General features: G+C 30.9%; 1 protein-coding gene across 1 annotated transcript in view; it reads right to left on the bottom strand.

Annotated features, from left to right (window-relative positions):
• Nucleotides 1–14,594, bottom strand: part of SI (sucrase-isomaltase) — a 98,883-nt gene that overhangs the window by 48,580 nt on the left and 35,709 nt on the right. The window contains exons 19-25 of the mRNA XM_017503255.2: nt 13,825–13,909; nt 13,009–13,065; nt 11,667–11,791; nt 10,117–10,205; nt 6,866–6,915; nt 5,969–6,139; nt 4,219–4,374 (exon numbers count right to left, since the gene is read on the bottom strand). Of these exons, the coding sequence (XP_017358744.1) occupies nt 4,219–4,374; nt 5,969–6,139; nt 6,866–6,915; nt 10,117–10,205; nt 11,667–11,791; nt 13,009–13,065; nt 13,825–13,909 (733 nt within the window). The remainder of the gene's footprint in view (nt 1–4,218; nt 4,375–5,968; nt 6,140–6,865; nt 6,916–10,116; nt 10,206–11,666; nt 11,792–13,008; nt 13,066–13,824; nt 13,910–14,594) is intronic.

Raw genomic sequence — 14,594 nt, forward strand, 5'->3', positions numbered from 1 at the left:
CCAGATGTAGGTGATGGGGAGGAAGGCAGCAAATCACACTGCCACGTGTGTTCCTATGCAACAATTTTGCATGTTCTTCACATGTACCCCAAAACCTAAAATGCAATAAAACAAATAAATGGGAAAAAAAATCTCCCAGAAAAAAGAAGAATGATGAGGAAGAAGAAGGAGAAGGAAAAGGAGAAAGAGAAGAAGGAGGGGAAGAAGGAGAAGGACGAGGAGGAGGAAGAAGAAGAGGAGGAAGAGGAGGAGGAGGAGGAGGAGGAAGAGGAGCACTGCTGCCCAGGAGTAGGTGAATTGACAGCCAAATTTTACCAGATGTACAAAAGAGAGCTTTTATCAGTGTTACTGACACTATTCCAAAAGTTAAGGAGAATTGATTCTTTTTTACTTTATTCTCTGAAACCAGCATCAACCCTGATACCAAAATCAGACGAGGACACAACAATAACAACAACAACAACAAAGAAAACAGTTGCATATTCTAGATTAACAGATGCAGAAATACCCATCAAAATACTAGCAAAGCAAATCCAATAGTACATCAAAAAGATACCAGCATAATCAATACCACCTTTATACCAGGATGGTTCAACATAAGCAAATCACCACATAAAAGAGGATTAAAAACTAAAACCATATAATAGTTTCAATAAATGCAGAAAAAAAGCATTAAATAAAATTCAATATTTCTTCATAATAAATACCCTCAACAAAGTTGGCATTGAAAGAACATGCATCAAAATAATAAAAGCCATGTATAACAAATCCACAGCCAACATTAACTGGGGAAAAGGTGAGAACATTTCTCCTAAGAATTTGAACAAAGATGCCCATCCTCTTCGCTATTCTTCAACGTAGTAGGAAAAGTCCTAGCCAGAGTAATCAGGCAAGAGAAAGAAGTTGGAAAAGAGGAAGTCAAATTTTCTGTTTGCTGATGACATGATCATATACTTAGAAAACCCTGAGCAGTCCTCCAAGTGATTCCTGGACTTAATCAATAACTGTAATAAACTTTCAGTACACAAAATCAGTGTATGAAAGTCAGTATCATTTCTATACACCCATAGCATTTAAACTGAGAACAAAATTAAGAACTCAATTTCATTTTCAATAGTTGTGCCAGAAAATAAATCCATAAAACACCTAAGAATACATTTAACCAAGAAAGTGAAAGATCTCTGCAAAGAGAACTACAAAACACTGATGAAAATTATCACAGGATACAAAGAAATGGAAAAACATCTATATTAATGGATTGGAAGAACCAAGATAACTAAAATGTCCATACTGACCGGCACAATCTACAGATTCAATTCAACTTCTATCAAATTATCAATGTCATTTTTTCAACAGATTAAAAAACAAAAACCCACAGTTCTAGAATTCACATGGAACCATAAAAGAGAACAATAAACAAAGTAATCCTAAGCAAAAATAACAAATGTGGAGGTATCACATTACCTGACATCAAATTATACTATAAGGATAGAGTAACCAAACATTCTGGATTTGGTACAAAAATAGGTGTGTTGATCAATAGAACAGAATTTAAAACCCCGAAATAAAGCCTCATACCTACAACAAACTGATCTTTTAGGAAATTGACAAAATATACAATGGAGAACGGATACTCTATTTAATAAATGCTGCTAGGAAAACAGGCTAGGGATATGCTGAAGAATGAAACTGGACCCCTGTCTCTCACCATATACAAAAATTAAATCAAGATAGATTAAATATATAAATGTAAGACATGAAGCCATAACAATCCTTTGAAAAAAACTAGAAAAAACTCTTATGGATATTGGCCTAGGAAAAGAATTTTTACCTTACACCACAAAAGCAAATGCAAAAAAAATAAAAAATAGAGAAATGGAAATTAATTAGAACGCATCTGCAAAACAAAATAAATAATCGATGCTACATATAGACAACCAATAGATGGGAGAAAAAGAACTGAGCACTATGTAAACAACAAAGGACTAATACCCAGAATCTATAAGGAACTCAAAAAACTCAAGGATAAAACAGACAACATCATTAAAAAGCGGACAAAGAAAATGAACAGGTATTTTGCAAAAGAAGACATATGAGCACTAGCCAACGTGTTTTAAAAATGCTCAGTATCACTAATCATCAGAAAAATGCAAATTAAAACCACAATGAGATACAATCTCACACCTCAGAATGGCTATTAGTCAGATGTCAAAAAACAACAAATGTTGGCAAAGATGCAGAGAAAAGGGAATGCTTATATACTGTTGGTGAAAAACGGTTTGGAAGTTTCTCAAAGAACTAAAAATAAAACTACCATTTGAGCCAGCAATCTCACAACTGGGTATCCATCCAAATGAAGAAAAAGTTACATAGAAAAGACACTTGCACTAGTATGTTTATTGCAGCAATATCCACAATAGGAAAGTCATGGAATCAACTTAAGTGTCCATCAATAGATGGCTGGATGCAAAAAATGTGGTCCGTATACTCGATGGAGTACTAAGTAGCTATAAAAGACAATGAAATAATATCTTTTGCAGCAGCATGGATGGGGTTAGAGGTCATTATCCTAAGTGAAATAACTCAGAAACAGAAAATAAAATACTACATATTTTCCTTTACAAGTAGGAGCTAAACAATGGATGCAAGAGGAAAAAGAGAGTAATAGCCACTGAAGACTCCAATATGGAGGTGAGTGGAAGGGAACTGAAGATTGGAAAGTTACCTATTTCATTTAATGTTCACTATTTGGGTGACGGGAACACTAGAAACCTAAAACTCATCAGTATGTAATATATTCATGTAACAAACCTGCACAGGTACCCCCTGTATTTATGGAAAAAAAAAATGTCACACCACTGGAAGTTTTTCCTTCTTTTCCTTTCCTGCTTAAGTTTAAGCTATAGTATCTATCTAAAATAAGACATAATTTTCTTCCTATTTTTTTGTTTTCCACAATATAATGCAACCTCTATCAGAGTAGAAAGGTTTTGTTTATTTTGTTCACCTAGAGTAGTAACTAGAATTTATTAGGTCTCAATAAGTATTTGTTAAATGAATCAATCAAGAAATAGTGCGATCTAAAGTATTAACGGAAAGGATATCCACACTCTGATTCATCAATTCCTAACATTAAAGCTTAATTTACTTGACCTAATGCTAATAATTCTGGGAAAGATAAAATTTCACATTTTCATGTTTAGAAGTTATTTATGCTTTATTAAAATGAATTGTTCCCACCTGTCCTTTAGACTTGTTGTGATAAAGTTATCAGGCTTTGAATGCAAAGGGGAATGGATATGAATTTGACTAGAGAGGCAACTTAAAGAGAAGATTTAGATAAATGAACAATACTTCACTATTTGACGTTTGTTGATTTTAGAATCTTTTCTCCTCCTCACTTTTTCTGTTCTTATATTCTTCCCTGTTCCTCACTAGTGGTAAAGATCATGCTGCTTTAGCAGTTAATGGAGAGACACTGGGCTAATTTCTCTGGAGGCAGAGATTCTATGCATCTCTTTTTACACAAATGTAAATTTTTCTGGAAAATTGCTGACAGATAAGCCTTGACCCACCTAGGTGATATAACAAATGCATTTAATTATTTGTTTATATTAAATAAATGTATTTGCTGACAAAACCCAATGATGTAACAAAAACCCCAGAATTTGGAAAAGCAGGCATAGCAAGAGGAAATATCTCCTTCCTGTGACATTGGTAAAAACATCTGCCATTCTCAGCCATCATCATTTTGTTAAAATGAAAGCCAAAATAACGGCCAGAGATTATTATCATCCTTAGTGGAAGAGAACCAGCCCATTGATCAACATTATATATCTTAATAAGTTGAGCCAATGTTTTTGAAATACTGTCTACTACCGGCATATCTTACCTAATTGAGCAAATCAGCTACAGTCAACACCTAGTAAAGTGTAATACACAGAGTATTATTTTAGTAAATAAAGTTACACTACCCAAAGTGCCTGGAAAGCAATTGACACATTAATTTAGCCTGGCATTTACTAAGATATGTCTTTGGATAATTAATTAAGATAAAAGTGAATTGCCTATCAGATATGCTAATTTCAAATTCCAAATGATTATCTACTTGAATCTAATTTAAATGCTGCAGATTTAAAATTATAATATGTAAAATTTGCATTGAAATGCTTAGGTGAAAACTGTATCATGAGTAATAATTAAAATTATTATTATTACATTTCGCCATAAACAGCCACGTTGTATGCATGTTTCTTCAGTTGCAGCAGCTGCGTCTGGATAACAATTAAATGTTTCATTTTCTGAGAAAACTTGATTCCATTGGACACTAAAGTTTTCTCCAAGGTTAAGGTCAAGATCTGTAATTAGGAGGACCTTTGAAGACAAAATAAAACAGAAACAAACAAACAACAACATTAAATACTGTATCTGATCATTGGATAACTTAAAAAAACAGTTTACATTTTACAAAACATGGTAACAACAGCAATTACTCAAATTAAATCATTAATAGCTTTGATAAAACACTTGAAAAACAATATAAATATGCAATATATATGTATACATACATAGATGTACATATGTATATACACACATATACAGTTATTCTATAGTTAGGATTGCAAATTTATGTTTGATTATTGCTTATGTACCTTGGGAATAATGTAGGCAAGATTTATCCCATACCTAGATTTTCATCTACATAGCTTACTTTTTGATGTCCCCCAAACACTATTGCAAAACTTGACTTTGAGGAATGAAAATTAATATAAAGATCAGCCTATGCAGAGCAGAAATATGATGGTACACTATTAGTGTCTATGTATATATTTTTATAAGCATGATTACACGTACAAATAGCCAAGATAGACCTTTATATTGCATACATAACCAATACAATTATTTTTTATTATACCTCTTTCAAACTCTATTAGAGTCAAAAAGTTCTCAAGCTTGTATTATTTAATTTTTATCAATTTATTCTTTTACTGCTAGGAAATGTAAATCATAGTATGCCTACTAAATAAAAAATAATTAACCAGTAGGTGTTTTCTGAAAATTGATAAATGAAAAGCCCCGGGCCAGAGGTCTTAGGAGTTAGACAAAAATTTTATAAGACACTGTTCTATCTCTTAAACAATTTAGAATTTGTTTTTGCTAATATTATTAATAATTTAGTATTATATAAATGGAGAAAAGGTAAATGACAAACGTAATTGCTTTTATGTTTTTAACTATTACAGTCTCTAACTTTTAAAATACATCGATCTACTACCAAAGCAACATTATGATTGAAATATTGCATTTTGCTGATGAGGGAGATAAAATAATGAGAGATTTATTTAATGTGTTCAGAAGCAGAGATAACAGAGCAGGAATCTGTGCATTGAATAACAATTCAACCAATTTTGTTATTCTTTTTCCCTCTATACTACAACCGTAAAAAGAGACAAAAATCACAACATAAGGAAGGTTTTCTACAGGAAGAGAAAAGTGTAAACACAAAATTGAAGTCAGAAAAGTACAAGATACATTCTGAGGACAATGAGTTCTCGCTAAAAAGGAAACGGGAAAGACTGAAGAAATGAACTAAATCAACGTTAAAGAGTGGAAAGCAGCTAAAACATCTGGAATTTTTGTTTGTGTGGAATAGGTAGGTTAGAGTTCAAAATAGAAAAATTTTATGGAAAATATTAGCAAGGCCCAGATAACTAGCATGCAAGGTAAAAATAAAATAGGGAGAGAGAAATAGCAAGGAGTACCCTTCATGCTCATATCTAAATACACATCGAATTAACATAAATTGTAGTATTGTTCAGAAACAGGTAAGAAATAAATAAAAGGAGAAGGAAGAAGGAAGGAAAGAAAGGAAGACACATTGTGAAGAGAAATAAAGTAAGTGCCTGAATGGTTACATACTAAATATGAGTTTATATGATAGCTACAATATTTCAAATACCGTAATTACCTGGTTAGAAGCATCATAAGTGAAATTGTTATGAGCACTTATTGGTTGATTATTTTCCGCCACTGTTACTTGTGTAACAGTGTCTGTCAACCCAAGGATTTTTACAGTCTTGAATGCTAAGGTAGTCCCTTCCTGGTATGTTGAATGTGTGCACACAATATCTAATTTGTTCTGGGAAAAATAGAATACAATATTACATATTAGGTCATCAGATATAAACCTGAAATAAAAATACTAATATGAAATAGCAATAAAGGTCATCATCTACATCTCTATTCCTACCAGCTTTCCTCATCCAAGTAGCATACATAAATCTGCTTATTAATAACTATTGTCATTATTATATACACCAGAAAACTTTATTTTCAGAGATAACCTTAATTACTCATATGCAACACATATATACTCCTTCATATTCTAGCCCTAACACTGATGAAGAGTAATTTAGCTTTGCCAAAAAAGAATGTAAGAAAAAAAACCGTACATTTATGAAAATATCATTTCTATCAACTATTCAAAATTTAACCTTATGCACAGGTTTTCCCATCACCAAAGAAAATCCACACCAATTATTACTGTGATTACATCATTAAAACATTTTCACATGTGTTGAAATTGTTTTCCTAGAGCATGTTGTCTAAAACCAAACATATTTTAGAAGTCTCAAGGATACTTTGCATCAATTACAGGGTCACAAACTTTATAAAATTTTAAAGTAACAATTTGTTTATAATTTAACAATTTAAATGTAACTATTTAATTGAACTATTTATTTCATTACATTCCATTAAAATCTGTAGGCAAATGTAAATACCTTTTCGAAAAAATTCATCATAAAAGAATAATTTAGGTACAAAAAATTATACATTTAACTATATGTACAAAGAGAATGCTTACATCAGAAACTGAAAATGTATATAATATGTAGTTGTCATTTTGTAAGATATCTGAAATGAAAAATATTGTGATCAGTACAAAATACAATGTTAAATTCTCTGCTCTGGTTTTACACTTACATGACACTTCAGTAATATGAAAAAATTAGATTCTGTTTATTAATGAAGCATCCCAAAACAGATTTTCCTTTTACATTTTTTGAATTGTGTCGAAACAAAATAATAATGGTATTTTATTTTCACAGTAAATAGAGATCATGAATAAATGTTTGCCTTGTTTACTTTTTCAAAGGCTACCAAGATATTTCTGGAAATTAAGAGAAAGCAAAACTTACAGTAAATAATATATAATTAAAAATGTATTATTTTGAATGCTATCTGATTCTCTCCTTAGTACATCTCATAACAGTAATTTTTTCCTAGGAAGACCTGGCACACTATAGTATATTTTGCATTTAAAAAATATTTTTCTATTATGTTTTATTATTGGACAAAAAAGAATAAATCTGGAGACATGTTAAAGATTAAAATAAACTTTAACCTGTAATTGAAATAAATTTTAATGAGGAAAATTGATAAATGTATTTTATGTATTATATATGTAATAAAACTTTTATTCAACATATTTCTTTAAAAAAAAAACTGAAGGACTAAAATAGTTTGTCGAAAACACTGTTACAATATAAAGGGAATCCTAGGATGCATATAATATATTTTTCATAACATCAATTTGCTTAATATTTCAGTCCTAGGAAATAAAATTATATTCAGAACCTGAACTGCAGATCACTTCACTGTTTCCATGTTTGGTTACAAATTCATTAATCTGAATTCTGGTTTTAACTTTTTAAATGCACATAATTACATAGGTATCATATTAAATAAACTGATTCAATATTATTCCTCATATTCTTAACTGTCTACTTATATGAAAGTAAACTATTCATATGCATCTTTCAGTAGACAGTATACGTTTGGAATGTTCATACAATTTGTGTAACAGGAACAATCTTATAATTGCGCCACATGTGCTATCGATGGAGGTATTATCTCAACAACACTGTTTGATTGATGCCTACAAATAATGAAAGTTCAGCTGAAATCCACTTTTACAAAACTTCCATGTAATAAGTTTCAGCTTACTTCATAAGCCAGAGAATAGGTTTGAAATCTAATGTCATGGGAGAGCTCACCCTAGTGTGCTTACAACGCAGGGTGTTTAAGAAAGAGCAAGAAGGTTGGTGAGCTAAAATTGAATGAGACATAGAATGAGCAACGCAGAATAATGTGTGTGTGTGTGTGTGTGTGTGTGTGTGTGTGTGTGCGTGCATAAGTTAAAGCACAAATAATAAGCTCTGTAGGCCTCGATAAAGACTCTGTCTCCTAACTGAGTAAAATGGAGGATCTTTAGAAGGTTTTGAGAAGACATGCAATTACTGGAGTCACCTTTTAAAATGATTACTGTGTGTGCTGGGTTGTAATAGAATTTAACAGGTCAGTTAGGAAGCTATTGTACTAAATTAAAATTAAAGATGGTGATGATAGTGGCGAAACTGATTAGAGGATTCAGTTCAAATTAGAACCAATGAAATTCTTAGGTTGTGAGAAAGAACAGTCCATTCCAAGGTGTTGACATCAGTGGCAATGAAGTTACCATCAGCTGGCAAGGGGAAAACCATAGATGGAGCAGATATATGGTGGTAAGATCCAAGCTCTGTCTTGGCAGATTATGTTTTAGATTTTTATTACACAAACAAATGGAGAAGCAACAAAGAAGACTGATTTGGAGATATAAATTTGGAAATTAGGTAAATGGTACGAAAGATTACACTTATCAAGGAAAAGAATACAGTTAAAGAATAATAATAATTAAAAGACAGAGGACATAAATGATTAATAGCTGTCAACGCTACAAGTAATTCACAGCTTGCATTGAGAAAATCACCCAGAAAATAGGTGTTTCCTTAGAATAAGTTTGATTGCTAATATATTGATATAATACCATAAATAAATGTAATTTATTTAAATGAATGTTTCTTAACTGAGGGTGAATATAAGTCTTAGGAGAGAATTATAGAATCCTGTGATAATTTTTAAATGTTTACATTTTCAAAAATAAATATTCACGTATTTCATATATATCTAAAGGCATTTAGGATAGTCTTTTTTTCCTTGTCCTTCCTATATTTATCTGTAACTATTTTTTTTTTTTTTTTCCTGAGACGGAGTTTTGCCCTTGTTACCCAGGCTGGAGTGCAATGGCGCGATCTCGGCTCACCGCAACCTCCGCCTCCTGGGTTCAGGCAATTCTCCTGCCTCAGCCTCCTGAGTAGCTGGGACTACAGACACGCACCACCATGCCCAGCTAATTTTTTGTAGTTTTAGTAGAGACGGGGTTTCACCATGTTGACCAGGATGGTCTCGGTCTCTCGACCTTGTGATCCACCCGCCTCGGCCTCCCAAAGTGCTGGGATTACAGGCTTGAGCCACCGCGCCTGGCCCTATCCATAACTCTTTAACATTCATACAAAAATATTCCTTAATATATCTGAGAAGTAATTAATTAAAATAGAAGATAAACTATAATTTTTTGTACTCATATATAAAACACATACCTAAAAATGCTTTATTAGAAGAAATTAGAAAAGTTTCTTAAAATGTGTAAGGAAATTTTAATTGAATAGTTAAATCCATATAAATAAACTTACAATAGCATAATTAGAAATGTCACAGCATAAAATGACTTCTAAACTTTTTTTTTGGTATATTGAATTCTCAGATACTGGAGCTCAAGAATTACAATAATAAATACTTAAGGAAAATTAATTGTAAACAATGACACTCTTACTTCAAATAATTTGACACTAAATCTTTAAATGGTGGTTTTATATTTTGTTTACAGTAATAAAATTTTAGTTATAAACACTACCATATTTTAAAACAGCTGAAAATACAATGCAATTTATATATCTGAGAATTTATTGACTATTTTAATCTAAAAGATAAAGATAGACTAAAAAGTCCTGTCAAAGACAACAAGCAAAAGCACAAAACTGGGTATTTTAATTAAATATAGATAAAACAAATAATATTGTTAAAATTTTTTGAATAACCTAAAAGCCTGCAGCAGATGAAAAAATAGGAATTAAAAATAAAAAATTGTGACTTTAAAAATGATATAACCTTTATAAATAAAGCCAAAATTTCCCATTATCAGAACGAACATTTAAAGCATATTGCTTTCAGACTTACCTTTAGTTTCCCCATCATCCCAGAAAAAGTCTCCCTTTGCTGTGTTATTTTCATTTAATGCAACTATGAGTCCTAGAGGATTCTTACGGCTATTAAGGAAAATAGGTGCATATATGATTAAAAATAAATGTATAATAAAATATCCTATAAATAAGTCAATTTCAACCTGTTTTATGAGTCCTGATTTAGGTAAGAACATTTGACATCAATAAATTTGTATTTATATGTATTAATAATTTCTGAATATTAATGTTCTTATGCGATTATGGAAATAATTTATACAGGTAGGAAATATGTCAAAATAATAAATATAATAAATGCAATCATGGATTTTTTGAAGGCTGAGATACTTAAAAAATTGAAATAATATAATATTTTAATTCAAATAAGAAAAATTACATGTGTATTATTAAGGTTCAATTTAACCTGTATAACCCAAAATTTCAATGTATTAAGTCTACATCTTGTATGCAAACCAATAAAAAACTATTCAAATTAAAAAAAGATGTTTAGTAGAATCTGTAAGAACCTTATGAATGAAGTGATTATAACAGGATAAATGAGACTTTAGTCAATAAATATGTTGTTCTTTTCTTTTCTTAAGTTACATTTTACTATAAAATAGTATCTCCAAGGCTACACAGTCCAGGTATCTCCTGGACTGTGCAGGATGTATTCCTTCCAGTGTGCATTTACCAAAATGTATGTTGCTGTTAATGGTTACAGCTCTTGTGTATAACAATTGTTTTTGAGAACATACTCATGAATCAGTTACATTATGAGAATAGTCCTTTCTATCATGCCAAAACAGTTAAATTACTAATTACTAATGCATATCACTAACATACAAGAAAATAATAAATAATATAATTTCAGATATTCTTAACATTATGAAGAAAATACAGCAGGGTAAGGAATAGAGAGTGACTTTCTGTTGAGTTGTGGCAGAATACGGCAAAGTATGTGAATTCCATAGGACACTTTTTGTACCCTTGTATTCAGAATGAATGATGAGACATGGATCACTAGTATTTTCAAGTTTCTTTTATATTTAGAAAATATTTCTGAGATTTACACTTAGTGAGTGATTTAGTTTCTCTCTTGCTCTTCACCGAACTTAAAATATCCAGTTAATTTATGAACTTAAAACATTTTAGCAGAAAGAAATACATTGGGATTTACTTATGTATGGAATTCAAATATGTAAAAATTAAAACATACATTACTCAATTATACAACAAATGTTCACATTTCATATATTGATTAAGAATCAAATATTTTCTTAAATTATGCATACTCTAGCTAATGTGAGTAAATTTTTGGTACAGGAAGTTAATTTTTAATTAAATTAGAAATTTTAAAAATCAAGATATTTATTATAATATATATAATTTCATTCCTCTTATAACTATGATGGTTATAGCTCAGTATTACCTCTGTGTGTTAAATATCTTCAAGTGAAAGAACATTGTCTTTGATTCTTACTGCAAATATGAAATATTAAAACTTGAATCTTATTTTAGATTTCAGTTAATGATTTTTCATTTTACCTTGCTGTTGTTGTTACATCTGGTTCTTGAATGGGGATGATATAACCTCCTCTAAGATGTAACCCTATTTTGTCTGCTGGAAGATACATATCAACACGTTGTTTCCTCCATGGTCTTTTTGCACCCTAATATTTGGAAGATTAAAAAGATTCTTAATATTATTGAAGACTTTAAATTCTATTTCACAAGAATTAAAAGATATGTATAAGCAATTTATGTCATCCAAATAAATATTAATTAATTGTTTTCTAACTTTTAGAGAATTTTTTTTAGTTTACCGAATAAAGCAGAGAAAAAACGTTTATTTTTTGAAAAATAAAAATTCAACAAAAAGAAACTCATTTTCTTTCTGCAATAATTAACAATACTTTCATTAACTTTTTTATTATTTATATTGGTTTAAAGTTAACTATGTCTTTAGGAATGATTTTCTTAAAATTATTATTCCTGTAAAAATCAGGAGTATAGGTGGCCAATGTAAGTGATATGGAAAATAATATTTAAAATAAATATTGCTCAAGAAGCCTTATTCAGTAGAAAAAATGGAAGGTGTATATGAATGCTGTTATTTTGCCTTTTCAAGGTGGAAATTAATGGCTTTTTCAAATATTTGAATATACCATATAAAAACAAATACATAAGATTAGCTCTGTACTCCAGTCTTCTGACAATAAGATAAACATGTAAAATAGGAAAAATCATTAAAATAAGTTATCGCCCCTTTCTAAATTACTCCTTTTATTTCCACCAGTTAAAAATAAATAATATCTCTTTATACTAAATAATTAACTTTATATGAGTCTAGCTCATTTGCAACGAAAGGTATATTTACAAAATTTTTTACACATTTTTAAACTTTGAAATTTTTTTAATAGTAGTAATGGAAATTTTAATCATATATATGCTATGTAGTGAATTTTCTATGGAGTTAAGTTTCCATGTAGAAGTGTTTGAAAATATAATACTTGTGGCCAGGCACCGTGGCTCATGCCTTTAATACCAGCACTTTGGGAGGCCGAGGCAGGAGGATCACAAGGTCAAGGGATCGAGACCATCCTAGCCAACAGGGTGAAACCCTGTCTCTACTAAAAAAAAATACAAAAATTAGCTGGGCGTGGTGGTGCGCACCTGTAGTCCCAGCTACTCTGGAGGCTGAGGCAGAGGAATTGCTTGAACCCAGGAGGCAAAGATTGCAGTGAGCTGAGATCGCCCCACTGCACCCAACCTGGTGCCTGGAGACAGAGCAAGACTCTGTCTCAAAAATAAATAAATAAATAAATAAATAAACAAATAAAAGAAAATATAATACTTGTGAGCCCACTAGTATGTTAAGGTGACTTACAGATTCATAATCATACCAAACAGCATCAGGGATGTAGGCACTCACAGTATCTGTTCCCTAAAATAAAGCAAGATAATACATATGTTTTAATTTCAATTTTTAACAGAGAGGATCTTATCAAATATTAATTTGGGATTTCATAGCCAAGGGAAAAAACTTTATGGTTACACTCCAATATATCCTATAGATAATAATCAGAGGGCTTTTTTATTAGCCATAGATAATATCATTTTTAAAACTTACTAAAGCAAAGAGGTAAAGAAAGAATTAATTTAGAGGGCAATTAAAATAATGCATGCATGTACATATGTTGTTCTAAATCACGTGGTCATTGTGAATGTGAATGTGTTTATTTCTGTATACTTCCATGGACACATACACCTTTTAAAAATAGGTAATAATTACTTAACTCACTCGTGTTTTCCCAACATTTTCATCTGTTCAGTGAGTTTTCCAGTTCCTCTTTATTTACAATTGAGCAAAATTTCAATATGTATTTCTACTCAAATTAGAGCTCATTGGTATTATGATTTGATTTTGATTCAATAATACAGTGTTTTTTTCCTCAGGAGAACAATAATTTTATATAATTTTCTTGTCCTCAGTTAGATATTATAAATTTGGCAAATATATGTCTACTTAATATTTTTATAACTTTTTGAAATCTGTTTCACATGTAGAATTCAACTTGATATTTATCAGCTTGAAACAGTCCACTGAGTAACATCTATTTTCCAGATGTTTTGTAATTTATGGTAGAATTAGTTATTCCAAGTTCGGTTTAAACAAAAAGGTTATTAAATCTGTAGAGCCTACCTGTTTTAAAACAGGAGTAATAAGTAATGCGGGGCCCCACAAAAACTCCAGGTCCTCAATCCAGCTGTTTGTATCCTGATAAAACCTAAGAACAATGACCAATGTTTAAAGTATAATAATTAAAACATAAGTTTATCCAAACTCCTGGTTCAGTTAATCTTTTCAGGTTTTTTTTTTCCCCTGGGAATTGTTTTATCTTGAATTGTGTTTTTTTTCAGATGACATTTTGAATTCGTAGTACTTACATCCTTTATTCTTTATCTGACATTCAAGAAGAAAGGGAGGAAGGGAAGAAGGAAGCAGGGGGAGTAGAACAGTGAGAAAGGAAAGGGAAGAAATGAAGGAAGGAAGGAGGGAAGGGAAGGAAGGAGTGGGAACAGAGGGAAGGAAGGCAGAAAGGGTGGAGGAAAGGGAAGAAGGAAGGAAGAAAAGAGAGAAGGAAAAATTTATTTCATACTCAGAAAAATTTATCATAGACGACAAGGTTACTTTTTATTTATAAAAAACAACTCTTCTGTTTAATAATTTTCACCTATATGATAGGTTCATAAAGTATTGGACGTCTCTGGTATTCTATTTTCCTCACTTAAAGCTTTTTTTGGAGTAAACTCTAGTTTTTACCGGAATTTGAAAGGATCTTTAAGTCGTTTATTGTAGAAAGGCCCTGGTCTGGTCAAAGATGTATTCAAAGATAAGCACAATTGCACTTTTTTGTAAGTACTATACTATATATACTATACTCTTGATCTATATTTAGTTCATTGTTTCAA

Source organism: Cebus imitator, unplaced genomic scaffold, assembly GCF_001604975.1.
Source record: "Cebus imitator isolate Cc_AM_T3 unplaced genomic scaffold, Cebus_imitator-1.0 Scaffold308, whole genome shotgun sequence".
Lineage (NCBI taxonomy): Eukaryota > Metazoa > Chordata > Mammalia > Primates > Cebidae > Cebus > Cebus imitator.